Source organism: Eubalaena glacialis, chromosome 1 (genome assembly GCF_028564815.1).
Source record: "Eubalaena glacialis isolate mEubGla1 chromosome 1, mEubGla1.1.hap2.+ XY, whole genome shotgun sequence".
In the NCBI taxonomy this organism is placed as follows: Eukaryota; Metazoa; Chordata; class Mammalia; order Artiodactyla; family Balaenidae; genus Eubalaena; species Eubalaena glacialis.
The window spans coordinates 167,775,118-167,802,905 of NC_083716.1; the positions used below are offsets into that span (position 1 = coordinate 167,775,118).

Consider the following 27,788-nt stretch of genomic DNA (forward strand, 5'->3'; position numbering starts at 1 on the left):
TAATGCGTACAAGCATACTTTTTGGGGATCATGAAGATGTTCTGGAATTTGATAGTGGTGATGGTTGTACAACTTTGTGAATATATTAAAAACCACTGAATTGCACACTTTAAAATGAATTCTACAGTATACGAATTATATCTCAAAAAAAAAATCCCCATAAAACTCTTCATTTTGATCTGGCAATTAAAAAGTTTTAAGTAATAATACTACTTAAAAAATTCTAAAATTTATATGGAGCCACAAAAGACCCAGAATTGCCAAAGTAATCCTTAGGAAAAAGAACAAAGCTGGAGGCATAACCCTTCCAGACTTCAGACACTACTACAAAACTACAGTAATCAAAACAGTGTGGTATTGGGGCAGAAACAGACATATAGATCAATGAAACAGAATAGAGAACCCAGAAATAAACCCGCACACCTACAGTCAATTAATCTACAACAAAAGCGGTAAGAATATACAATGGAGAAAAAACAGTCTCTTCAGCAAGTGGTGTTGGAAAAGCTGGACTGCTAAATCAATGAAATTAGAACACTCCCTCACACCCTCACACCATATATAAAAATAAACTCAAAATAGTTTAAAGACCTAAACATAAGACATAAAAGTCCTAGAAGAGAACACAGGCAAAACATTCTTGGACATAAATTGTAGCAATATTTTCTTAGATCACTTTTCCAAGGCAAAAGAAATAAAAGCAAAAATAAATGGGACCTAATCAAACTTAAAAGCTTTTCCACAGCAAAGGAAACCAACAAAACAAAAAGACAACCTACCAGACTGGGAGAAATATTCGCAAATGATGCAACTGACAAGGGGTTAATAACCAAAATACACAAACAGCTCATACAACTCAATATCAAAAACACAAACAACCCAATCGAAAAATGGGCGGAAGACCTAAATAGATATTTCTCTAAATGAGATATACAGCTGGCCAACAGGCACGTGAAAAGATGCTCAGCGTTAAGCGTTACTAAGTATTAGAGAAATGCACATCAAAACCACAATGAGGTATCATCTCACACCAGTCAGACTGGCTATCATCAAAAAGTCTACAAATAATAAGTGCTGGAGTGGGTGTGGAGAAAAGGGAACCCTAGCACACTGTTGGTGGGAATGTAAATTGGTGCAGCCAGTATGGAAAACAGTATGAAGGTTCCTTAAAAAATTAAAAATAGAGCTGCCATATGATCCAGGAATCCCACTCCCAGGCATATACCTAGAAAAGATGAAAACTCTTAATTTGAAAAGATACATGCACCCTAATGTTCATAACAGCCCTATTTACAATAGCCAAGACATGGAAACAACCCAAGTACCCATCAACAGACAACTGGTTTAAGAAGATGTGGTACACATATACAATGGACTATTACTCAGCCATAAAAAAGAATGAAATATTGTCATTTCCAACAACATGGATGGACCTAGAGATGATCATACTAAGCGAAGTAAGTTAGACAGAGAAAGACAAATATCATATCACTTATACGTGGAATCTAAAAAATAATACAAATGAATCTATATACAAAACAGAAACAGACTCACAGACCTAGAAAACAAGCTTATGGTTACCAAAGGGGAAAGGTGGTGGGGGGCGGTGGGGAGGATAAATTAGGAGTATGGGATTCACAGATACAAACTACTACACATAAAATAGATAAGCAACAAGGATTTACTGTAGAGCACAGGGAACTCTATTCAAAATCTTGTAATAACCTATAATGGAAAAGAATCTGAAAAAAAAAATATAACTGAATCACTCTGCTGTATACCCGAAACTAACACAATATTGTAAATCAACTATACTTCAATAAAAAAATTTAGTTTTAGATCAGTCTTACCTTAGCAATGCAAGCTGGACAAAACCAGTCCCCATCTGGTATAGTTGTAATCTTGGGTCTATGGCAGTATGTATGACAGCCTTTGTCACAGCCATCGCAAAGGAGGAGCAGTTCTTCATTATCTCCCTTTCGACAGATCTGGCAGTACTATAATACATGGAAAATCATTTAAAATTAACACTCTGCTACAAATAATAGTTTTGGGGATATTAAACACACCATTAATTCCTAATTTATATTAGTAATGAACATTCCGCTTGCTAACAAATATACAGTAGCCATACACATCTATGTATCTCTCGTTACACAGATATGGACCACATGATGGGGTGAGCAGTTCAGTTGGGGTAAATGCACATTTCAGGTACACTGCAAAAAACAAAGCTAGAGGTTGAATGCCTGCACACACTTCAGAAGCATGTACACATTAACATACGAAATAATTAACATGACATTAGAGCACATAAAGCAATGAATAGCTTTAATACATGGTGTTTTAATTTTTTAATATATTTCATCGTTTGCTTATCTTAGCATCCTCATGATATCCTGAGAAAGAAATAAGTAAGAGTTAGAGTAATTTTTAAGATCAAAATTAGGAACTTGCATTAGTAACAGAATTATAAATAATAATAATAATATGTCACTGTATTTTGACTATGTCCAAATCAGGAAACTTTGGAAATCAACCCAAATCAAACATGTGTCACAAATGTAGAAAATGGATCCTACAAAATGATTTCTAAGGGAAAAAGAAATTGATACAATAAATTAAATAAAAGAATTTAGAAGCTATAATTTATTTTCTAGGATTAAAAATAAAATTGTTTCTTTTCTGTTGAAAAACTTCTAATACCATTAAGAACTTTAAAATCTATAAAGAGATTTTTTTTCCCCATGCACACATATTCTGTATAACAAGTTTCACAAAGGGAAAGAAGGAAGATTAGACAGGTAAAAACTTTAAAGATGGCTTTAAAAAATGGTAAGTACTAACATTATATTTTGACATTTAGTTTTTATTTCAGTCACAGTAGACAATGTCCTGTAATCAATATTCAAAAAAATGAAAACATTACTAATACAATATTGTACATCAACTATATTTCAATTAAAAATAGTTAAAACATTTAAATTATAAATCATTTGTACTAATTTTAAGTTATGTATTTATATACTCTTAAAAACAAAATAGCTTAATTGTTCAAACTTAATTTGTTTAATTTCAATAAAACATTAAATCTTAATCTGGGAATGTCTAAAATAGTCTTTCATAACTCAATACGTACACCAATGATAGCTTAAGAATCTTATCAAAACAGCAGATACATGCTATTCACCTTAACAAATATCTATCAAATATATGTAATATACATGTAATACTAAAACTGGCATGTGTACTAAGAGCAAAAGCAGTAGAGTTTAATATCCCAACAGTAAGTATTTATTTTATGACCTTTCCTGATAACCACATCACTAAATACCTTCATATGGTGTTATTTCACCAAATTTGAGTTATTTCTTTAAAACTTCTATTATAAAAATACTCATTGAGAAATAACATTTCGAAGGTTATATTTCAATCCCTATAACAATAAAATTTAAAAATCAGATTCATGAACATTAATTAAATTCTCATTGTTTTCTACAATAGCTAAAAATACTATGAAGCCTGTCTTACATCTCACATTTATGATTTAAAAATAAAATTATTTTCTGATACTTATTAAGAAAGGGTGGCAGGTATCAAGTTCATAACATTTTTGAAAATCCACAGTAATAGCTCACAATATGTTAGAGCAAATGTAGTAATATTTGGTTTTAACTCCTTTGCTACCACAGTAAAAAAAAACAGTGGATGTTGCCGATTGCTTAACATTAACAACAGAAAACATATTGTGGGCTGAGAAGTATCTGGAGGCAAATCATGGCAGCTCCTTCTTTCCTAGTAAGTATGGTTTCTGGTAAAGAGGATTATTTCTAAAGATATTGAGCACTTTAACATTTTTTTTTAGGACTTCTTATGAGGATTATTATAGGTTTTGTTACATTTCTAATTAAAGGTTACCAAGTGCTCATTAATCTTTGAATAAGAAACTGCCTTCTTTTCAAAGTAGTTTTATAGCAAATAATGTATTATTAAACATTAAAAAAAGAAATAAAAATTATGAGATGGAGTTAAATAATGATGAATGTATATTAATTTATTAATAACAATGGAAAAGAAGTTTGCAAAACCTGGAATAAAGCTTTAGATTGCAGAAAGTAAGTATACTAATACAAAGGTAGATTTTGTTATAAGTTTTGGGTTTCTGTGTAGAGGTTATAACAAAACTGCCTACACTGTGATGAGTGTTTTGGTGTAGATGAGACAAGTAACTGTACAAATTTCATTCTGATATAGGAATTGAATCTTTTTTGATCATTATAGCCTACATTTCACCAAATATATTTGTCTAAGGTGACTTTAAAACTGGTTTCAATAATAATTTTTAGAAGAAAAATTATTTTTACCTGGTAAAAATGCTACCAGATGACCTGAACAATGCCTTAAAACTTATAGTAAATTCTAATCTATATAGGGAAAGACCTAAATTTGAGCATATTGTGAAAACTGCAGATTCATTATTCCATGGACATTTTAGAAAGAAGTGAAAAAAACCACAGAAGAAAGCAAATTTATTTGTATAGAATGAATAAAGTCTTGAGTAGTCTAAGTATAGAGGTAAAAAGGAAGGAGAGAATGCTAAATTATTTAAGAATCACTTCTTTTCTTTGGGGAAGATTATTTAAAATAGGAATTTTACCCTTAGTCATTCATGAAAACAAATCTCAAATGTTTGAATTTTAAAGCTAACCTGTAATTCAAAAGCAACTGTTAAAGTAATTCATAAAAGTCTACATATAATAGATATTTCTGTATATGATACAAAAGAGGCAAAAGGGACACGTACATGATTTAAAATAAATCTCTCTCTGGAAAATATAAGAAATATAGCTTTTATTTTGAACATACAGCATTTGTTGCCTAGTACAAAGTAAAGGCCACTACATGATAACTAACTGGGCTTGAACAAAGAAGGCGAAAAAACATTTTTAACTGTTAGAGGAAAGACTAAAATATCTACTCAATGCCAACTATATCCAAATATTGGGTTGGCCAAAAGGTTCGTTCGGTTTTTTTCCGCAAGATGGCTCTAGTAACAGTTGTCTATAAGTTCATTCAAAACAATTTTGTTAGATTGTATGTGACACCTATCATATCAGCGTGCATTTAAAAAAAGACTTATCAAAATTGGTGAATTTTTGTGTAGCCATTTTAATACTGAAGATGGAAGAAAAACGGCAACATTTTCGGCATATTATGCTTTATTATTTCAAGAAAGGTAAAAACGCAACCGAAATGCAAAAAAAGATTTGTGCAGTGTATGGAGAAGGTGCTGTGACTGACTGAACACATCAAAAGTGGTCTGCGAAGTTTCATGCTGGAAATTTCTCACTGGATGATGCTCCACGGTTGGGTAGACCAGTTGAAGTTGACAGCGATCAAATCAAGACATTAACTGAGAACAATCAACATTCTACCATGCGGGAGATAGCCAACATACTCAAAATATCCAAATCAAGCGCTGAAAATCATTTACACCAGCTTGGTTATGTGAATTGCTTTGATGTTTGGGTTCCACATAAATTAAGCAAAAAAACCCTTCTTGACCGTATTTCCTCATGAGATTCTCTGCTTAAACATAATGAAAATGTTCCATTTTTAAAACAAATTGTGACGGGTGATGAAAAGTGGATACTGTACAATAATGTGGAATGGAAGAGATAGTGGGGCAAGTGAAATGAACCACCACCAACCACACCAAAGGCCGGTATATGGTGGGATTGGAAGGGAGTCCTCTATTATGAGCTCCTTCCAGAAAACCAAACGATTAATTCCAACAAGTACTGCTCCCAATTAGACCAACTGAAAGCAGCACTCAACAAAAAGTGTCCAGAATTAGTCAACAGAAAACGCATAATCTTCCATCAGGATAATGCAAGACCACATGTTTCTTTGATGACCAGGCAAAAACTGTTAAAGCTTAGCTGGGAAGCTCTGATTCATCCAGCTTATTCACCAGACATTACACCTTTGGATTTCCATTTATTTAGGTTTTACAAAATTCTCTTAATGGAAAAAATTTTAATTCCCTGGAAGACTGTAAAAGGCACCTGCATCAGTTTTTGCTCAAAAAGATAAAAAGTTTTGGGAAGATGGAATTATGAAGTTGCCTGAAAAATGGTAGAAGGTAGTGGAACAAAATGGTGAATATGCTGTTCAATAAAGTTCTTGGTGAAAATGAAAAATGGATCTTTTATTTTTACTTAAAAACCGAAGGCAATTTTTTGGCCAACCCAAAACATGATATCGGTGCATAAAGGAAGAGCTCTCTGCTTATTCTGTATTTACTTAGCTAAGTATTTCTGGCATTAAAAAAAGAAAATTGATACAAATATAAAGATATTTTAGAAATGAAGTGAATGTACTTAGCAGGTAATGTTAGCAACTGGAGTGTTTACAAGGTGGAAAGGGCCTTCAAAACATTCAGATTAACAACTATTATGTTGACAGAATGGAGAAGACAACTTCAGTCAGAGTTATAAACAATATTCAAAGGAGAGAAAAACAAGATTTTAAAAAATGAAAGGTAACATTTGGCAGGTTCCTTCAAAAAGCTCAAAATAAGGAGGAAAGTATCAAACTATACAGTATTTAAGAATTAAGGAAATTCTCAAGTACAGCATACATTATTTTGACAATAAGTAATGCATAATTAAGAAATATCTGAAGATTGGAAAAAAACAGGACAAAGTAAATTATAGTATTTCTTAAATAAAAACACTTACAACTTTCATAATTGATTTTTCCCATGCTATTGATTTCTGTAACTGCTGAATGCACAGAGCTACCTGTGCAGCACTGCGAGCTTCTGATAATGCCCTTCTCCATACCCTGAGCCCTGGAGCAATATCCTCTTCAATTCTGCATTGAAATATAGAAAAATTAAGTAGGTCACGTCCACATTTATGGTTACTGAATGTGAAACAATCATCACACTGAAAGCCAAGCAATGACAAAAACATGTAACAGCCAATAAGTATAAGGCTTAAGCAACTAAATTTGATGTAGTGCACAGACTGTGGCTACGTGCCTCAAAGCTTAGTCACAACCAGGTAAATGTAAGATCACTTTGCAGGATTATCAACGCACATAACAACAACAAAAAATGTTTTTACAAAGCACCATGCAAATAGCATGATCCATATGGATCACAGACATACAAGAAGATACATAGATAACAGGCAATAGAAAATAGGCTCCAATTAGCAAAGAAGCACAATAATTTTTCAAGTTAATCTCAATAACCTACCCGTCACCATCACCACTAATGGATGGTGCAGGAGCAGGGACAGTAACTGTGCCCACATTATCCAGTTTGATCTGAATGGTGGTACTTAAGGGGCTCTTCAGATACCTTCTTTCAATGTTCCGCTCCAAATCAGCCAGCCTGGTTACAGCTATATCTAGGGGGTTGTCACTCTTCCGTTCCAGTGCATGTGCACTGCTTTCTTCTTCGCCAGTAAATTCTCCATCATGCTCCTTGCACAATTTAGAAAATGACTTATGTTCAAAATATACCAAGTCCTCCCTTTCTGATGCAGGCTCTGGACACATCCAACCCTATATATCAAAAGAATAATGTTATTATGGTTTCCTCTTGAAATGCCTGCTGGGTGAATTACCTTTACTTAAAATACAGCAGCAGACACCAGCAGATCTTAAGGATCTTTACTAAAAGTGTTTATCTTGTGTTTCCTAATGCTAGGTAGAAACAAGAATAAAAAATTAAAAGAAACAGTTGTGAGAAGTTTGAAGAAGAAAATTTAATAACTTTTGATATTATGGAAGGTATAATGAAAATCAGCAAAGTATTCTGAGAGACTTTAGACTACATGCTTATTCATTTCAACAGAAATCTCTCAGTAGTCTCTGAATTTAGCTCTTCTTTTCCATTTCCATTCCTTCTACCACTCTTCCGTACAGGGGTCTGTACAATACTTACCATTTTTCCTTCAGCCATAGGAGTTTGCGTGAGCTGTTATATTTGTCTGTATAGCCTTTCCCTGTTGCTCTTAACCTGGTTAACTCCACTCATCCTGCAGCTCTCATTTTAAAAGTCCTCAGGGAATCCTTCTCTGACCTCCTTTAGCGGGTAAGTCTCCATATTACCAGCCCACAAAGGACCATATAATACGCCATAGCCTTGTGGTACTCACAAGTTTTTACTATTGTGATTATTTGATTCACATCTTTTTACCTCTAAATTCCATGATGGCAGGGACCACGTCTGCTTTTACTCATTTTATCTCCAGCACAGTGAAAGCAAATAGTAGGCACTCAATACACACATGTTGATTGAATAAGTGAATGATCTTATAACTCAGCTTGCTTTTATTGATCTTCTACCTCAAAATCCTTCAAAGTTTCCCTACTGTTGAACAAAGTCCATATTTTTATCATGACATTCAAGTACCTCAATCTACCTCTTCCTCTCATGTTCCCGTTCACACATCCTACGCTGCAAATTCCACAACTTGCAACTCCACAAACATGCCCTAAACGTCTGGATCCTGGTGCTCTGCTCAGGCTGTTCCCTCTTCCTAGTACGGCATTCCTTGTCAAAAGCTGACTCACCTTCTCAAGTTCCATCTCGACTTCTACGTGAAATGTTCCCTGATCTCTCCCATGTCTCCATCAGAAGTTATGTATTCTTTTTCTAAATTCATGTATGACTCTGTACTCCTCTATGATCAGTTAACAGATTCTGCGGAGATGTATATATGACTTATCTCCCTATTAGATGACAAACTTTCTGACAACAGAAACCACATTTTATCGAATTTTGTGGTGCCTACTGTCTGATGTGGAATAGGGGCTTAGTAAATGCATATTAAATGAAAAACAGAATGAACATTATCCTTTTTATTAAACCTCTTTAGAGATAATTATTTTATCTTGTATATTAGGATCAATTCCTCTTCTTTAATTCAGTAGAACATTTATATTTGTGAAGTAAGGATGGAATTATGAATAGTACATGTAAGTGCGTTAGGTACAAGTCATGTCAAATGAACCTCATTCCCATATTTTGAAAAGGGTACTAAATTGCTAAATCAAGAGAACCCTGTAAACATAGCATATCTTGATGTCTGCAAGGCAAATGACAAGACAAAAAATGAAGACTAGATTAAAGAAATCTAAAGGGTTGAAAACTGCTTCCAAAAAATGGTGGTTGACAGAACTTGTGTCACCTCAGAAAAGGTCCCCAGTGCCAATGTCCAAAAGGCTCTGTACTTGGTTTGTCCTGTTAATACACTTATGAGTAACTTGGTTGATTGTTATTAAATCTGCAGATGATTTAAAACTAGGAAGAAAATTTAATATTCTGTATAACAGGACTAAGATAAAAATAGTTCCATATGCTGAAAAATGTACCAACATGAAATTAATAAAAATAAAACAATGATAAATGTAAATTTTAGGTTTGAAGTTTAAGCAACTAATCACAGAAATATTGAATACTATATGTGATAGAACTCGCTTAAAAGCTCTTTGAAAGAGGGCCAGAGTTTGTTTTTTCATAGCATATACTCAGTGAAGCAAGAGTATAATGTGGATGCTAAAAAGCTAGTACAAAATTCAAACAGCATTAATGGAAGTATAGTGCTGGATTAAGGAAAGTAAAAGTCCCATGAACACATTCAGACAGCACTATGTACAGTTATGGATACAACATTTTAAGAAGGATATTAACACTGGTGTTTATACGGAAGAGAACCGTGTACATGGAAACTATTTCACAGGACTAATGGTTGAAGGAATTAATTAGCTTGTAAAAGAGAAAACTTAGAAAGAGACACAGGAGCTATCTTTAGAGGAGCTGGAAGAGTAATTAGGTTTTTCGTATACTCTCAACAACAGAACTAGGACAAGAGACTTGCAGATTTTCCTACAAAATAATAAAGAATGTCCAAATTACAAGCAATATTAAAAATATAAATGAATGCACCTAAGTAAGTCCCACAGGCCACCTGTGTGATGTGTCTTCACAATGGCTAGTTCCCCACGTTAAACATATAACTCTATTTTCTTAAAAAAACACATTAAATCTTCTATAGATGTTAAAATAATGTCTTGTGGTTATTTTCATCATTTGTGTTTTTAGAATCTTCAAGAATAATATAATTCATTTTTTCAGAATAATACAGAATAATTTAGTAATACCTTAATAACAGAATATTAAAACATTTCACTTAAAAAACAAATTCTACTTTTCTTATATACTTAGAACACAGCCAAGAATGTCTAAGCAGCCAGTAATGTGATAAGGTTAATGCAGGAAAATATGAGTATGGCTCCAGGAAAATGTTTCAGGCCCACACCCTGACTTTATACTTAACTTAAAAAAGCTTGGGGGCTTCCCTGGTGGCGAGGTGGTTGAGAGTCTGCCTGCCAATGCAGGGGACACGGGTTCAAGCCCTGGTCTGGGAAGATCCCACATGCCGCGGAGCAACTAGGCCTGTGAGCGACAATTACTGAGCCTGCGTGTCTGGAGCCTGTGCTCCGCAACAAGAGAGGCCGCAATAGTGAGAGGCCCGCGCACCGCGATTAAGAGTGGCCCCCGCTTGCCGCAACTAGAGAAAGCCCTCGCACAGAAACGAAGACCCAACACAGCCATAAAGAAATAAATAAATAAATAAATTAAAAAAAAAAAAAAAAAAAAAAAAAGCTTGGGACTTCCCTGGTGGCACAGTGGATAAGAATCCACCTGCCAATGCAGGGGACATGGGTTCAAGCCCTGGTCCGGGAAGATCCCACATGCTACAGAGCAACTAAGCCTATGTGCCACAGCTACTGAGCCTGTGCGCCACAACTACTGAAGCCCACGCACCTAGAGCCTGTGCTCTGCAACAAGAGAAGCCACCGCAATGAGAAGCCCGCGCGCAGCAACGAAGACCCAACCTAGCCAAAAATAAATAAAATTAAATCTTAAAAAAAAAAAAAAAAAAAGCTTGGTGATATGCTTTCCCAACCAACAGCCAATTAGAACTGGCAAATTAGGTGGAGGAAGTTGGGGGAAAATTGGGCCAGTAGAACCAATCAAATTTAAACCAGCAAGTAGTAGCAACTGACCATGAGAGAAGACAGAAACAGACTATAGAAAGCAGACACAGTCGTTTAAAAGCAAAGCACACTAGGACCATTTAATGTAGGGGCAAAACCTCTTCACATTTCCTGAGGGAATCATTATCTAATAATTGGTCTTCGCACTAATGATCCTGTGTCACCAAGATAATTTAAATCAAACTCATTATTCTCAATTTAAGACGGCAGTGTAATGCGTAACATAAGCAATCTGACAAACATGTTAAAAAATTATGGTGCTAAATGGAATAATTTTCATTTCTCTAGAATATTAACTTGTGTGGAAGACTTCATTTGTTGAAGATGCCAAATAAATGAGGCATTTTTATACTGTATTATAGTACTAGGAGGAAGATATAGTTTGCTAGCAAAATAGAGTCAACAAATGATAAATTTTGCTTCCCAAAGTTGGTAATTATGTTTGCGGCAAGAAAGGGATATGTTATTAGCTCTGGAAAGTGACATTTTTTGGAGAACTTCAAAAGTTTCCAAATGCCATAGGATAGTATTATGGCATAAGTTTCTCATTCTAATAAAACATAAAATAGCAAATCAAATTACATGGATACTACATTTTCTAAACCTTTTCAGGTGTCTCATACTTATTCATCATCCATCCATTTATTCTCAGAGACATCACCTTATTATCAACTGAGAAGACTTTATACCCCTCCTACCAAAACTAAAAATTCTTGCACTAAGGTAAAGCTTTCCTTTTGCCTGTCCATTGGAAGCCAGTCTGATCATGATAATGCTTGTGACATGGTAATGCCCAGTAGATAAATAAAGTTAAAATTTACATATATATGTAGGGTGTGTGGGTATGTATATAATGATACAATGTATATTTGGATATATCTATATTCTCCAATTTTAAATTACATAGAGTGAAATTTTGACATACAACATGGCTTGATGCAAGGAGGTTCCTCTTTATGAAACAGTATAGTAGGAATTTGATAGAGCATTATATTTATCATGGGTAAAACTAGAAATGACACTTTTGAATACCATTAAGGAGGCAGCAAGATTTGGTAAAAAGAACACAGGTTCTGGAGTCAGACAGACTTGGATGAATACACACTTAGCTTACTATATGACCACTGGCAGGTTACTTACTTTGAGTCTTGTTCCTTACCTGTAAGATGGGGGAAATTAATTCAGGATCATTTTGAGAATTAAATGAGATAAAGTGAAAACATTTAGCAGAGTAACTGGCACATATCAGGTATACAGCAAATAATAGTTACCTTCCATCATCCTAAAAACAGATTTCATTCCAATCAATTTTACCTTCACTTGCAAACTTGCTGATGCAACTCTCCTTTCTAGATCTTCTACCTGTTGAAGAATACTCAAATCCATTTCCATTGCTTGTTCTTCTACTGACCAGTTCTCCACAATATCTCGAGTTACCTGGTTTTCTTCATGTTCATTTAATTCAATAATAGCAACTATATTTGAAAAGAAATTAATTTTAAAATCCACTTTTATCCCTCAATGATTTCTTCTAAAAAGTGACTAAGGTTCCAGGGATAACATATACGTGTAACTTAACACACACAAATGTACTTGTGCATACACAGGCAGATTACTCTTAAAAGTAGGAATATTCTTTTTTAAGAAACAAAACAATATGTCTGCAGGTTGTGAGAAATTATAAGAAAGTAATACCTATTTAAGAAATGTAAAGAGTTACTGTTTGTTGAACAAAATAGAAAAAAAATGCCTATTAGTAATAAATTAAGAATTAGGATATACTAAAATATGTTTTAAGATAAAAGAACTAATTCTCATAACTAAGCAAGAGAGCAGAAGTCTCTTTTAGGTACATACCATCCTTATTCTTGATGCAAGCTTGAGTAATATAATCCAAGTGTTTCTGAATTTGTTTTTGTAATGCCTTTTCTCTTATTCCTCTGAGATGGAGCACTTTGAGCAAAGCTTTTAGGTCCTCTGGGTCAATAATTCTCCACCAACCAAACTGCATTTCTAAGTTAAGATAAATATGTAGATCTTTTTACAAATATTTTGAATATAAATTAATGGCACAATGCAAATCAGAAGACTTATAACTATGTAGAAAACCATCAAAGATTCGGTTATAATGCAGGAATTTACAACAATAAAATAAAGTAAGTAAGTGGCTATAAACCATCTCAATGTACCTACCTTCTGGAATAGGTTTTGGATTAGGAAAATCTACTGGTTTTGCTACTTCAACAGCTACAGGTTGAGTTGAAGAGACTTTTTCATTCTGTGGTACTGGAGATTCACTTTTACTTGAAGCAACATTAGGAGTCAAGAATGAATTACTATTTCCTTCTGATAATCCTAACCCTGATCCCAGACTAGGTAAAGGTGATGTAAATGGATTACTGGAAGTAAGCACGCCAGTGGGCCACCCACAAAACTGGAGTCCCATCATAGATACTCCACTTTTCATCTGCAAAAAAAACCAAAACATTTTAAAAGTAGAACAATCTAAGAAGTTAGGAAAAGTGTTTAGAACCAGAAATTGTTATAAAATTCGGAAAAAATATTCTTTCACTTATCACAATTAGAGGCAAACTAAATACAATAGTAATATGTCGTTCCATTTGCTCACCAAGTAATTTCTTTTTAGATATAATGCAACAGTAATAAGTTAAAAAGTAATTAAAGAAGGCTTTGACTTAGACATCAGTAGTTCTGATGAAGCTTGGTGATAGCAATTATGACTCTTCAATTTTCAAACCATGGCGGAGATAATATTATAAATATTCAACTGATTTCCCTTGAGAGAAAATCTTTATGGGGTCAAAGATTAAATAAGGCAACATAAAAATGAGTTACAATTAGCAGCACTAACCTGAAGAGGTGATAAAGCAAATGGATTTAGGCCAACAGGATTCTGAGCAGAAGATGATCCAAGAAGAGGAGCTGGGGCAGGCGAAGGTGACTTAGATGGTGGCTGAGACTGAGGGGTCACTAAAGAAGCAGTTGACATACCTGCATGGGTAAGTGATGCGTCATCACAAGGTGTCCTTGGCAAAAGGCTAAACCACTGTCTATTCTTTTCAGTCAGTGTTTTTAACAACTGGTCATTGGGGAGAGGACTATAGAACTTCCCTGCACCACCTGAACTGGTATTGAACAGATTATTAGAGTCTGTCTTTTCCACGCTGCTTTGTGTTGCTGTTGATTGAATGCTGCCCAATGAATGTTTTCCACTGTTTTGATAAGACAATGTGCACCCATTTGCACTACTGTTTGGTTTGGGGGTTATTACATCTGACTCAGGAGGCATCTTAGCTACTTCTAAAAGCTTGCTTAATTTTGAAAATGAACCAGGTTTCTGAAGAAACAGATTTGTGTTATCTTTTTCTTTAGTATCTTCCTTTTGCTCACAATGATCTGGATTTGAACAATTTAAAGTGTCCTCAGAAGTCTCAAATATTTCTTCTTTGATCTGGATACTTTCTGCCTTTTTTAGTTTTTCTCTTTCTTTTGCAATTTCTTCTAGTCCTAAAAAATTGAAAAGCATTATAAAGATCAGTTACTCCAGATCAAACCAATACTATAATTATATTCTTTTATTACTTATCAAGTTATATGCATAAATATTTTAGGAAACTTTTCTAGATTACTTAATACTCTCCATTTTCCCCTTTTTTATAGATTAGATTCTTTTGCTCATTGGAAAATTAATGTAATTTTGTGACTAATCTTTAGAAAAACTAAAATATAAAAGATTTAAAAGCCCTAATACACAGCAAAAATTATTATTAATATTTTGTCTAAACCCTTCCAGGCATTCTATATGCACACACATACACACTTAAACCTATAAATTAAAAAAAAAATGAAATCTCATTATATACATAATGTTCTAACCTACATGTTTTGCTCTGTAAACATCCTGATATGTCAATAAATATATAACTACATCATAAATTTTAATGGCTATAGAATATTCAATAGAATGTATCATAATTTAAATAATCAATCTTCTACTGATGGCTATTAATAGGGCCCAGTTATTCACTATTATAAAAAATGCTATAAATGATGAATGACCTTGTATCTGTATCTTTGGACTTAAATTTTTTAAAAACTTTACTTCCTTAGGATAAATTTCTAGAAAAAATTTACTGAGTCCTAAGATATATACTCTTCAGAGTTTTTGAAATATGTTGTCAAACTGAAAGTCTAGATCAATACACGTTCATACCAGAAGCAATAGCATCTGTTTGCCTACACCCTCAAGGATACTAAATACTATCAGTATTTTTTGTTTTTGTCAATATCTGGGAGATAAAAATCTAAACTGCATTTTTTTCCTGATCTCCAGTAAGGCTGAGTATCTTTTCATGGGCTTACTGGCATTTCTCCTTTGTGAACTTCTGGTTCATATTTTTGAACAGTGTTTTAAAAATAATTTATAAGAACTCTTTAAAAAATATAAATCCACTACTTTATTCAATTTGAAAAGTAATATATGTCCAAGGTAAAATATTCAGTAATGAGAGGTATAAAGAAAACCCTTTCTGCCCTACTCCCTTAGTCCCTATTTCTACTCTTCAGAGGTAACCATGTTTAATCAATCATGTCTATATATCCTTCTGGAAATCTTATATGCATCTATAGGAATATCATTTTGCAGTATTACATAAATGGATACTACCCTTCACTTTTCTGCAACTCAGAATAAAATCCAAACTCCTAAGCAAGGCCTACAATGCTGTATGGTCTGGTTCCTGAAAATTTCTACAACCTCTGACCACTCTTGTCCTTGCTAACCTTGCTCTTCCTTTCTCCCTTTTTTTCAGCTTCTCAAACATACCCAGTTCTTTCCTTTTTTGGGCACTTTGCATTTGCTGCTCCCTCTGCCTGGGATATTGTTTTGTTGACTGGCTCCTTATCCTTCATGTCTCAAATCAAGTCATTTCCTCACAGAGGTTTTCTCTGATCATTTTATCTGAAGTAGGTTCCCTATTCCATTCACTTTATTTATTTGTTTTCCTGACATATGGTTGACATACAATATTATATAAGTTACAGGTATATAATGTAGTGATTCACAATTTTTAAAGGTTACACTCCATTTACAGTTATTTAAAAATATTGGCTATATTCCCTGTGTTGTACAACACATCCTTGTGTCTTATTTTACCCATTCACTTTAGAATATCATCCTACATATTTCCGTCACAGAATTTATCATTATAAACAATAACCGAATTATTTGTTTATTTTCTACTCCACTCCCACCCACACACTAGAATTTATTTATTTATTTTTTATTTATTCTTTATTTATGGCTGTGTTGGGTCTTCGTTTCTATGCGAGGGCTTTCTCTAATTGTGGCAAGCGGGGGCCACTCTTCATCGCGGTGCGCGGGCCTCTCACTGTCGCGGCCTCTCTTGTTGCGGAGCACAGGCTCCAGACGCGCAGGCTCAGTAATTGTGGCTCACGGGCCTAGTTGCTCCGCGGCATGTGGGATCTTCCCAGACCACGGCTCGAACCCGTGTCCCCTGCATTGGCAGGCAGACTCTCAACCACTGCACCACCAGGGAAGGCCCCACACACTAGAATTTAAATCAGCAAGCTTTTAAAAGCAGAGCAATGTTTCTCTTGCTTATTATTGGATCCCAAATGCCTAACATGGTGGCTGCTATAAAATAGAAGCTCAATAAATTTTTCTTGAACGATGAAATAAAAGGATGAATTTGATATTTTCACTAAATACCTTAGACAGTTTTCCATGCTAAAACATATAACTGTACTTCATTTTTTTCAATCAGCTGAATAATATTCTATTTTATGGATACATCATAACTTAACCAATCCTCTACTAATGTTTGAAATCGCTTTCACATGCTTCTCTTGAAATTAGTTTCTACCCCAAATTAAAATCCTATACTTCAGACTTATGCTTCTGGACAATATGGAATAATAGGGACTAGATTTACACTCTTGCATGAAACAACCAAAAAAGAGGCAAAATATATGACACCACAGTTTGCAAGAAACTGGACTTCAGGCAACAAAAAAAGAAAACAAACACAGTCAGACCTTAGAGAACTCAGTCAATGAAAACTAACCTCAAACTGACAAGACAGTAGAATTAGCAGACAAGGACGTTAAATTTGAAAAAATAATGGCCGAAAAATTGCCAAATTTGATGAAAATTATAAACTACAGATCCAAAAAACTCAACTCCAAGCAAAAGAAACATGAAGATACATAACTACACCAAGACATACCATGATCAAATTGCTCAAAACCAATAATAGAGAAAATCTTAAAAACAGCCAGAAAAAAATATTGTGCCTCATATGATCTTTATGCACTTCTGCACATTTGCCCTTAGAAGACCACCCTACTTCATCACCTCCAATTAGGCACACATGAAAAGAGGCACAAATATTCTCTTCAAATACCCATGCTCACAAATTTCCTTAACTTTACACAAATTATTGGCTAGTAAGGAAATATTAATATTTGTGCTTGATTTATTCTGAGAACTAGTATCTCAAAAACCACTGTCATATATCCAAAAACAAACAGACCAACCAACCAACAGACAAGTTCTTTACTGGTTTGAGACTAGTTGATGACTTCCCATTTGCACCTAGTAAAGTGAGCTGATGATACATTTCAATAGCCTATTCATGGTTGTCTTTAACTTTTATATTCAAATTGCTTAATTATAAACAACTAAACCTCTAATAGAAGTGTAAAATTATTTTTAAAAATTTGAAAAATACACAGGATATTTAGTAAAAAGATTTTTTAAATAGTTGTCTATCTCCTATTTCACACAATCCTCTGTTCTTTCCAGCCCTTCTTTGACATGTATCAATGAGTATTAAAAAAAGTCTTCAACACAGACGTAGAGAATGGACTTGAGGACATGGGGAGCGGGAAGGGTAAGCTGGGACGAAGTGAGAGAGTGGCATGGACATATATACACTACCAAATGTAAAACAGATAGCTAGTGGGAAGCAGCCGCATAGCACAGGGAGATCAGCTCAGTGCTTTGTGTCCACCTAGAGGGGTGGGATAGGGAGGGTGGGAGGGAGATGCAAGAGAGAGGAGATCTGGGGATATATGTATACATATAGCCGATTCACTTTGTTATAAAGCAGAAACTAACACACCATTGTAAAGCAATTATACTCCAATGAAGATGTTAAAAAAAAAAAGTCTTCAAACCAGACTAAAGAAGAGGAAAATGAGTAAGAGATGAAACAGGGAGTGCCATTCACTTGATTAATTTCCTTGGTAGTTACTGCAAGTATATAATGACAAAGAAAATACCATTTCCCAATTAAACCAACTGAAACCAATCCTAATAAGAGCAAGTTTGCTATTGGAAAAGAGACTATGTCTTCTTGAGTTTTATCAGAATCACTTTGAAACCCTTTTTTACCTAATAGTTGTCACTGGACCCTAGGGGTCCACGATTCTCAGTTTGAATGAAATTTTTTCCTTTGGCTCTCCTTAGCTGGGCTGAAACAGGCTAAAACTTTCAAATAGATTTTACTAAAATATAAGTGAAACACAGATAAAGAACAAAGAAATATAAAAACATTGGCATTTAGAATACAGGTCTCTGTTCAGTGGCTTCCTCCCAGGGTTCAAAGGCTCTCACCCATTCAGTATAGCCTAACCTCAGGAGTACTTCCACAGCTCCTTAACTGTCTTCATGTTGTCAGTACTACCACAACTCAGCTCCTAGGAGACATCTTGCTATTACTGTGGAGAAGACTCAAGGAAGCAGGTTCTTATTGTTGTCTATCTAGGATTGTTTCTTCCCAGTCTGATCCAGGAATTTTTTTAAAAGATGCCTTTTACCATAATACCTTCATCCTTCAGGTAAGATTCCTCCACACATCCTAACAGGGATTAGTTTCTATACTTATAGACCTAATGCTGTAAACATATCTAATACAAAATGGAAGAGTAATATTCACATCACAGTACAAAAAACTTGCTTCATTTTCCTTCCAATATTAAAGGAATTATCCACAATCCAATATACCCCAAACAGAACAGTGAATCAAAGGGCAACAAATCCTTGGTTTTGGCTGAGTGGCCATGGGGCTTTCTTCCTTCCCACTTTCCTGGGGGCCAGCAGAAGGATAGCAGGGCCTTTAGCCAGCTAATGTCAAGACTGTTCTCAGGATCCTTGGTGTGTAGACTTTGATTCTTGGTATGCATACCTGCAAGCACTGTTCCTAGACCCAAAGGTCCCTTGATATGTTTACTGTTACTTAGAGAAACTCAGTGCTTCTTACCCTTTCTTACACTAACCCATAAATAGAGAGCAAGGTATGGGGTATAGTGTTTTGTCTCTTGGAGTGTTCTTGTCACACATCCAAGTCCTATGGAACCATTATGGGAGCTGGGAGATCCTATGTACTGTAACTTCTCTGCTTATAAGTTGCCTTCACTAATAAATTATGCTGTTATTAGCACTATGTTTGTCATTAGTGATTTTTGTGACCATGCATCTTGTACAACAATTGGTGACCAACAAAATCCTGATGTCACGGATTTCTGGAAGGGGCGCACCCAGGGGTGGAAGAATTCCTTCTTGGGGTCAGTGGTAATTCACTTGGTAGAGTTAGAATGGTCTTAGTAGCAATGCCTGAAGATGGCAGAAGCCATAAAAGTGGTATACTAAAGAGGATGACTAGTGGTGATAAGCTGACTTGAAATTCAGTTCTGTCTCTCTTCCTTACCAGCTTAGAGATTTTCATGAGCCCTAAGGGGGGGACGGTAAACTAAAAAGGGTGACGGCAGCCCCTTTAGAAGGGAAAGTGGGGCAAACTCCCACTAATACATGAGGCAACTGGCCCCTGTGTATGTGAAAAGCCAGTTATTGTGAGGCATGCTCTAAAGGAATCTGAGTGGACACAACAGCGGGAGGAAATCCAGCAGTGTACAGAGTAAGAACTAGGTTCTCAACAGGTCTACTACCATACGCACTTGGAAAGATCCTTAGAGGTTTGGCTTGTTTGTTTGCATGATGGAGGGACAGCAGTGATATTAAATGAAGCTGAGAAGGGGGAACACAAGCCCCTGTTACAGAATGAACAGTCTGGGTTGACTAATAATGCTGAGATAGGCGTTGCCACCCTGTTTCCAAACTGAATGCTTGGTAGTGTTGCGAAAATATAGCCCTGTGATTTTCCTGACCCTTGAATGTGAGTGGGACTAGATCCGCAGAGGCTGTAGCTGTTCTGAGACCCTGGCTGTGTTAGCATGATTATAAGAAAGCCCAGGGCTTGAGAGGGGAAGGCCTGACAACATGTTCTTGGTGCAAACAATGTTGGATGATTAAAACAGAACAGGTCCATCTGAGTGGATGACTGCTTTGACTTTACTCCATCATGTGTGAAGCACTGATAGAAATGAAATAGTTCTTTTAGGTCACACACACCCCATCTCAGGGGAGGAAATGGAAAGAGGGAGCTTAGTAAGTGGTACAGGTTTCCGTACAAAATAAAAAGAAAAAAGGAACAAAGGAAGGAGAAGATAAAAAGAAAAAAGAATCAAAGACAGGCTAGACTTCTGGCAGAGGCTCCCGCACACCGCTAAGTGTGGTATTGCTCATAAGCAGAAGGATTAATAAGACAGAAGTTGATGGTTGTGTAATCCTGGAGTGTGGGAATGTGGTCCTATTCAGAAACTTGAAAGACCTACGGAGACCGTGAAAAAGATTCCTGTGAGGTAAGACACAATATTGAATGGTTCACATGCTATACTGAAGAGTTGTTAGAAGAGTGGGAGACACCAGAAGATTAGGTGGAGAAGGTCCCTGGTGAGGAATCTCCTTCAGGGATTAGAGCTATTAAGCCTCACTCCCACAAACCATCTGGTAAGATCTCAAGGCCTCTACACTCCTCAGAAAAGGACTCAGAGAATAGAACTGAGGGAAATACCCTACATTATCTTGACTCTCTTGAAATGGGATTACATCAGCTCCACCTTATGAGTTTTACTCAACTCCTGAAGCCAAGCTTCTTTGTTCCCTGACCTAAGCTCTTTCAAACTTCAGGAGGACCAGGGCTGGGCTCAGTCCCCGGGGTCTCCTCCAAGGGATCACTAACCATACTCCTCAGTTCAGTATGCTGGAAAGGAGAACAGCCTCAAACGTTTATGGGCTTGCTAGACATGAGGAGCCAAGTATCTAGTGTTCCAGAATGCAACAGAGCCGTGGCAAACACATTTCCCTACTGGGGTTGGGATTCTGTGCTCACTATGGCTGGAAGACCAGAATCACAATCACTGCAAAAGCTTTTGCATGAACTCATTCCTTCCTCAGGTTGCATACCTGGCATGGATAGACTGGGGTATTTAAGTCCTGCACAAGTATGCCCACGTATCAGTTGGACTTATTTTTTGTGACCTCTACTGGTAGCTTCTATACCTGTTGGTCAGGTATGTTGCCAAAACCCAGCTATACTTACAAGGCCAGGTTGTGCAACAGTGTTGCATACCTGGAGGAGAAAGGTTGCATTTCTTCTTCTTTTTTTAAAAATAAATTTATTTATTTATCTCTGGCTGTGTTGGGTCTTCGTTGCTGCGCATGGGCTTTATCTAGTTGCCGTGAGCGGGGGCTACTCTTTGCTGTGGTAAGCGGGTTTCTCATTGCAGTGGCTTCCCTTGTTGCAGAGCATGGGCTTTAGGCACGTGGGCTTCAGTAGTTGTGGCACGCGGGCTCTAGAGTGCAGGCTCAGTAGCTGTGGCGCACGGGCTTAGTTGCTCCGCGGCACGTGGGATCTTCGCAGACCAGGGCTCGAACCCGTGTCCCCTGCATTGGCAGGCAGATTCTTAACCACTGTGCCACCAGGGAAGCCCGAGATTGCATTTCTTAAACAAGCAGAGATTCAGGTTGGGGTACTGAGCAACCTCATTTCACAATTTAACAACCCTGTTTAGTCAACTCTATTTGACAGTAGCACTACAAGTATCTGTGACTAAAGTCTCTGACAAAGAGACTCTGATGACATTTGTTAGCTTTTGGATATCTGATTTCCTCTAGCCACTGAATAATATACACCTTTTCTGGATATGGAGTTACTGTGTCCCTTGTGTGTGCAGACAATATACATACTATTTTTTTTTTTTAAGATTAGTTATAGCCTATCTTATTTATTTATTTTATTTTTGGCTGTGTTGGGTCTTCGTTTCTGTGCGAGGGCTTTCTCTAGTTGCGGCAAGTGGGGGCCACTCTTCATCGCGATGCGCAGGCCTCTCGCTATCGCGGCCTCTCTTCTTGCGGAGCACAGGCTCCAGATGCGCAGGCTCAGTAGTTGTGGCTCACAGGCCCAGTTGCTCCGCGGCATGTGGGATCTTCCCAGACCAGGGCTCGAACCCGTGTCCCCTGCATTGGCAGGCAGATTCTCAACAACTGCGCCACCAGGGAAGCCCTATACATACTATTAAGACTGAAACATATTTGTTATATATTGGAGTTTCCCAGAATTATACAATCAAACAATTGGGATTTTTTTCACAGCTGCTGCCATTTAACAATGGGCTTACTAATATGGTATTGGGTGGCTGATTCATGCTCCCTCTTACCCACAGGCAGTAGAGAATGCAGAAATAGCATTCTAAAAGATAGCTCCAATTGTAACCAGGCATGTGGACTGTTTTCATTGTTGCCATTGGACTAAATCTCAGAAGCTTGAATGATGGCGGCATGATTACACGGAGAAGCTCAGAATGGTGTGATTTTGAGGCTTCATTTCAATGCTCCCGTAAGTATTAAGTGCATATATTTAAAATTTTCACTTATCACAGGGAAATTTAAAATTGATTAACAAAAAATCATCTTTTTCAAAATTTCAAAGGATGTGGAAATTTGTAAAGTATAATATTTTACTTCTTTTTTTTAAATTTATTTATTTATTTTTGGCCACATTGGGTCTTTGTTGCTGTGTGCGGGCTTTCTCTTGCTGCGGCGAGCGGGGCCTACTCTTCGTTTTGGTGCACAGGCTTTTCACTGTAGTGGCTTCCCTTGTTGCGGAGCACAGGCTCTAGGAGCACGGGCTTCAGTAGTTGCGGCATGCGGGCTCAGTAGTTGCGGCTCGCGGGCTCTAGAGCACAGGCTCAGTAGTTGTGGCACATGGGCTTAGTTGCTCCGCAGCATGTGGGATCTTCCCGGACCATGGCTGGAACCCGTGTCCCCTGCATTGGCAGGTGGATTCTCAACCACTGTGCCACCAGTGAAGCCCAACATTTTACTTCTTAAATGCCTTTTTTCCTCCTCTAATTCTGCCACCTCCATCTATGCTATCTACTATTAATGAAATTTTGTACACATTCTTTTGGGTGTACTGATAAATTAATATGCAAGTCATTTTTTGGGGGGTCTATATACTAGCTACACATTTTCTATGCAGTAAACATGGTTTATATATAAATTGTAAATTTATCCAACTAATTTGTTAAAATAATTCCAATGAATTGGAACTGCTAGAACTAAGGATATCCAAAATTTTATAGTTTTGAGTCCAAACTAGATTTTCCCCTACTATATAGATGGGACCGCATCAATCTTGTCCCCCAGTGTTTATGTGGGTATGTTTCCTAAAACTGTACAAATGTTAAATTTTTAATCTTTGGTAATATGATATTTCAAAGAAATTGCTTTTCTTCTATTATTGTTCAGCCCAGTCATCTTCATATATGCTTAATCCTTACTAGTCACTTGTGTTATTTCATTTTCTTCTGGTTTGTTTTTGTTTTAATTTCCCTTGGTTTATTAATGTCTTTGTTACTGGTTTCTAAGAACTCATTTATGACTAAGGATGTTAACCATCTGTCATGCAATGTAAATGAAATATCAATATTATATTTTATTGCCATCAATTTACTATGGTGTTTTGTATTTTGGTTGTGTATTAAAATATAATCATGTTGTGTTTTAAAAAAATAAAAAAATAAAAGATAGCTGCACCAACCCCTTCAACAATGACCTCTGTAAGACTTGTCTGGTCTGGCTGCCTTGGACTGTTTTTACTTTGAATACTGCTTATACCTCATAAAGGTCCTCCTACTTTCGTGAAGTTCCTGGAGTTGAAGAACAGAAATGAAGACTCTATTTGGTATGACAGGATCATGAGTTTTTATACCTCAATATTCCTCTCCTTTTTTGGTACCTGTCATGATTTCAGTAGGTGGTTGGGAGGTTCCTGTTGTTCATATTACGGATGAATGGATGGATACAAATGTAGATACTCTCCTGCTTTCCAGATGACACTCACTAGCTATACCCACAGGAGGGTCAATTTTGATTCTCTCTTCACTCCAAACAGTTCTAAAATTTGTTATACACTCACTCTAGAAGTGGGAGATTTTTCCACAGGCCTTATACTCATATAGGTAATCCAAGATCTGATTATCATCTCTATGTAATATTATTGATCATAGTGATATTATAGGGATTTTTTAAAAACTTGTGTATTTAAACTTTTAAATAGATGAGTATTAAATCTAACTTTATTAAGGAAAGACGGTGCTTTTATAGAACTTTTAAAAAGTGATAAATGAGCAGAATATAAAAATGCATATTGGTGGGTTCCCTGGTGGAGCAGTGGTTGAGAATCTGCCTGCCAGTGCAGGGGACACGGGTTTGAGCCCTGGTCTGGGAAGATCCCACATGCCGCGAAGCAACTAAGCCCGTGCGCCACAACTACTAAGCCTGCGCTCTAGAGCCCGTGTGCCACAACTACTAAGCCGGCATGCTGCAACTACTGAAACCCATGCGCCTAGAGCCCGTGCTCCGCAACAAGAGAAGCCACCCAATGAGAAGCCCGCACACCACAACGAAGACTAGCCCTCTGCTCGCCGCAACTAGAGAAAGCGCCTGCACAGCAACGAGGACCCAACACAGACAAAAAAAAAAAAAAAAAAAAAAAAAGCATATTGGTAACACTGTATTAACTTTCATTACCCACTTATTTCATGGTAGTTTCTAACAGCTGGTACTTATTCATCCTTATCAGCCTTGCCTCTCAGATATAGTACTTGACTATAATATTACATATTTACATGCTTTTGTTCTTTGTCTTCATATATGCTATATCTTTCCAATTAGACTGTGATCTCTTTGTGGATAGAGATAGGTTAATTGATTCTTTTGTATTTCCACAGTACTCAGTATAAGGCACAGTATAGATGCATAGTAAACACGATTAAAGAAAAGGAATCTACATCTGTTATTTATTTTATGACTTCCATAGCACTTAGAATAATACAGCAGATGCAAATCACTGAATTAATAAAAATTTTATGAGAAAATAATCTTTAAGTAAAAAATTATTCCTACCTTTCCTGTGTACTGTGCAATGAACCCAAATAATAGTATAAGGTACAATTAATAGTTAAATATCATCTTGTAGCTCTTTTAGATTAATTATGTGACATGATCCTTATAACAACCAAAGAATTTATACAGAGCCTATTAAAATTCTATTGTAGAGAGGAAAATCAGAGTCTAGAGAGGTTAAGTGGTAGGGCCTGAATGGAAACTGAGTTCTAACAACTACAAATTCAATTAATGCTATCTAACTGGAGAGGCCTAACATTTAAAAAAAGAAAGTCTCCTATAAGCTATTCTTATAAACCTTATAGACGTTTAATTAATTATTTACTTACTTTCTTAATTAAAGCATTTTTAGTGTGCCTAGGTATATAAGGTACTGTGCTTAACACTATGGAAAATAAAAAGTTGTACATACAAGGATTATAAAATTTAAGTAAAATAAATAAATAGTATGTGTATCCATGTGCCAAGATAATGGTATAATTATTTGGTTTTCTAGGACCTCACAGATAGTAAAAATTGGTTCCACTTAAATAAGCTAGAGAAGAGTTTCAAAAGGGCTAGGATTTGAGCTGGATCAAGAAAGATGGGCAAAATTTAGATGTCTGAAGAAAAGGCAAATTAGCATTACATTGAACAGAATTTGGCAAAGCACAGTGAAGTTACAGGGGGAGGAATACACATGTGTTGGGCAACAGTAAATAGACTGGTCTATGTACATTCATACTGGAGAAGCATGTAAAGATCTTTTGAGGTCAGATTTATAGAGGGCCTTGAATGCCAGGTTACATACAGATTTATTTCAACATCTTATAGGCAATAGGCAGTCATTTGAGGTTTTGGAGTAGAGACATGATACAATGCCAGAATGCAATGGAAGGAGGGGATTGCACAGAGAAAAGCTGAGGACAGCGGTAATAATTCAGATATATATTGAAAAAGACCTGATTTCACTAGTGTTGCAAAGAGACTGACTTCAGATATTTTGAAGGAAAAGTTTATGTCCTAGATAACTTCAAGTTTACATGCCCAGGTGACTAAGAATGACGTGACCCTTAATCAAATTGAGGGATATTTAATTGTTCTGGGGTAGGGCTCACTTTTTTTTTTTTTTAAGCTTCTCAGGTGATTCTTAATACAGCTAAGGCAAAGCCACTCACCGGGACATTTTTTTTATTTGCTTTTTAGCTTTACCAAGGCTCTGCACCCTCAAGTGACTCACAGCTTTGTCATTTTAAATTAGATTTCTAGGGATCATATGGTAGTTCTAGTTTTAATTTTTTGAGGAACCTCCATGTTATTTTCCATTGTGGCTGCACCAATTTATATTCCCACCAACAGTGCACAGGGGTTCCCTTTTCTCTACATCCTCCCTCACCAGCACTTGTCATTTCTTGTCTTTTTGATAACAGCCATTCTGACATGTGAGAGGTGATATCTCACTGCGATTTTGATTTGCATTTTCCTAATGATTAATGATGTTGAGTATCTGTTCATGTACCACCTGTGTATCTTCTTTGGAAAAATGTCTTTTCAGATCTTTTGTCCATTTTTAAATCAGATTTTTTTTTTTTTTTTTTTTTTTTGCTATTGAGTTGTATAAGTTCTCTATATATTTTAGATATTAGTCCCTTATCAGATATATAATTTGCAAATATTTGTCCCCATTCAATAGGTTGCCTTTTCATTTTGTTGAAGGTTTCCTTTGCTGTATAGAAGCTTTTTAATATGATTAGTCCCACTTATTTATTTTTAATTTATTATTTTAATTAATTAATATATTTTCCATGCTTAAAAATACTTTTATTTTTAAATATTTTAAGCAAACAGTTAAAAAAAGAACCCACCACACTATCCTATTAAATCAACATCTACATCAATTTAAAAACAACTACTTTATATGATTTCTGTTCTAGATGTCTATGTGATTAATCAATCCCCTCTCTCCAATAGACTGTTAAATTTCTACATGGCATGGACTATGTTTTTTATATCTTTCAACTTCCTGCAGTACCTAGAAATGCCTGGCATATAGTGGGTATTCCAAAAAAAAAATGTTTTGCAAGAAGTTTTTGCCTCCACGTACCACCATGGGGAAATAGCTATACCCTGAAACCTGTAAGCACTGACATAACACTTTTGGCCCCATCAGAATTTAAACATTTGGAAATGTCCAGGTACAGAGTTCTAAAAAGTTCAATTCAGATGGTTTATTGAGCACGTATATGCATTATGTTACATGCTAGTTAATGTAACAGGAATGGAGCCAGCGAAAAAATAGTCCAAAGGTAGACTGTAGAATTGTGTGGTAATAACAGAACTGAAGAAAGGAAGAAGTTTAATGGAGGAGGAGGTG

At 36.0% G+C, this 27,788-nt stretch overlaps 1 protein-coding gene across 17 annotated transcripts in view; it reads right to left on the reverse strand.

Annotated features, from left to right (window-relative positions):
* Window positions 1-27,788, reverse strand: part of BAZ2B (bromodomain adjacent to zinc finger domain 2B) — a 390,549-nt gene that overhangs the window by 10,225 nt on the left and 352,536 nt on the right. For 13 of the 17 annotated variants that reach the window (XM_061184127.1, XM_061184227.1, XM_061184217.1 and 10 more), the window contains 7 exons: window positions 13,955-14,610; window positions 13,276-13,549; window positions 12,940-13,095; window positions 12,397-12,557; window positions 7,268-7,578; window positions 6,744-6,879; window positions 1,851-1,997 (listed from right to left, as the gene is read on the reverse strand). In XM_061184127.1, coding sequence (XP_061040110.1) covers window positions 1,851-1,997; window positions 6,744-6,879; window positions 7,268-7,578; window positions 12,397-12,557; window positions 12,940-13,095; window positions 13,276-13,549; window positions 13,955-14,610 — 1,841 coding nt within the window. The remainder of the gene's footprint in view (window positions 1-1,850; window positions 1,998-6,743; window positions 6,880-7,267; window positions 7,579-12,396; window positions 12,558-12,939; window positions 13,096-13,275; window positions 13,550-13,954; window positions 14,611-27,788) is intronic. The other 4 variants (XM_061184246.1, XM_061184236.1, XM_061184208.1 and 1 more) reach the window with 1 other exon arrangement.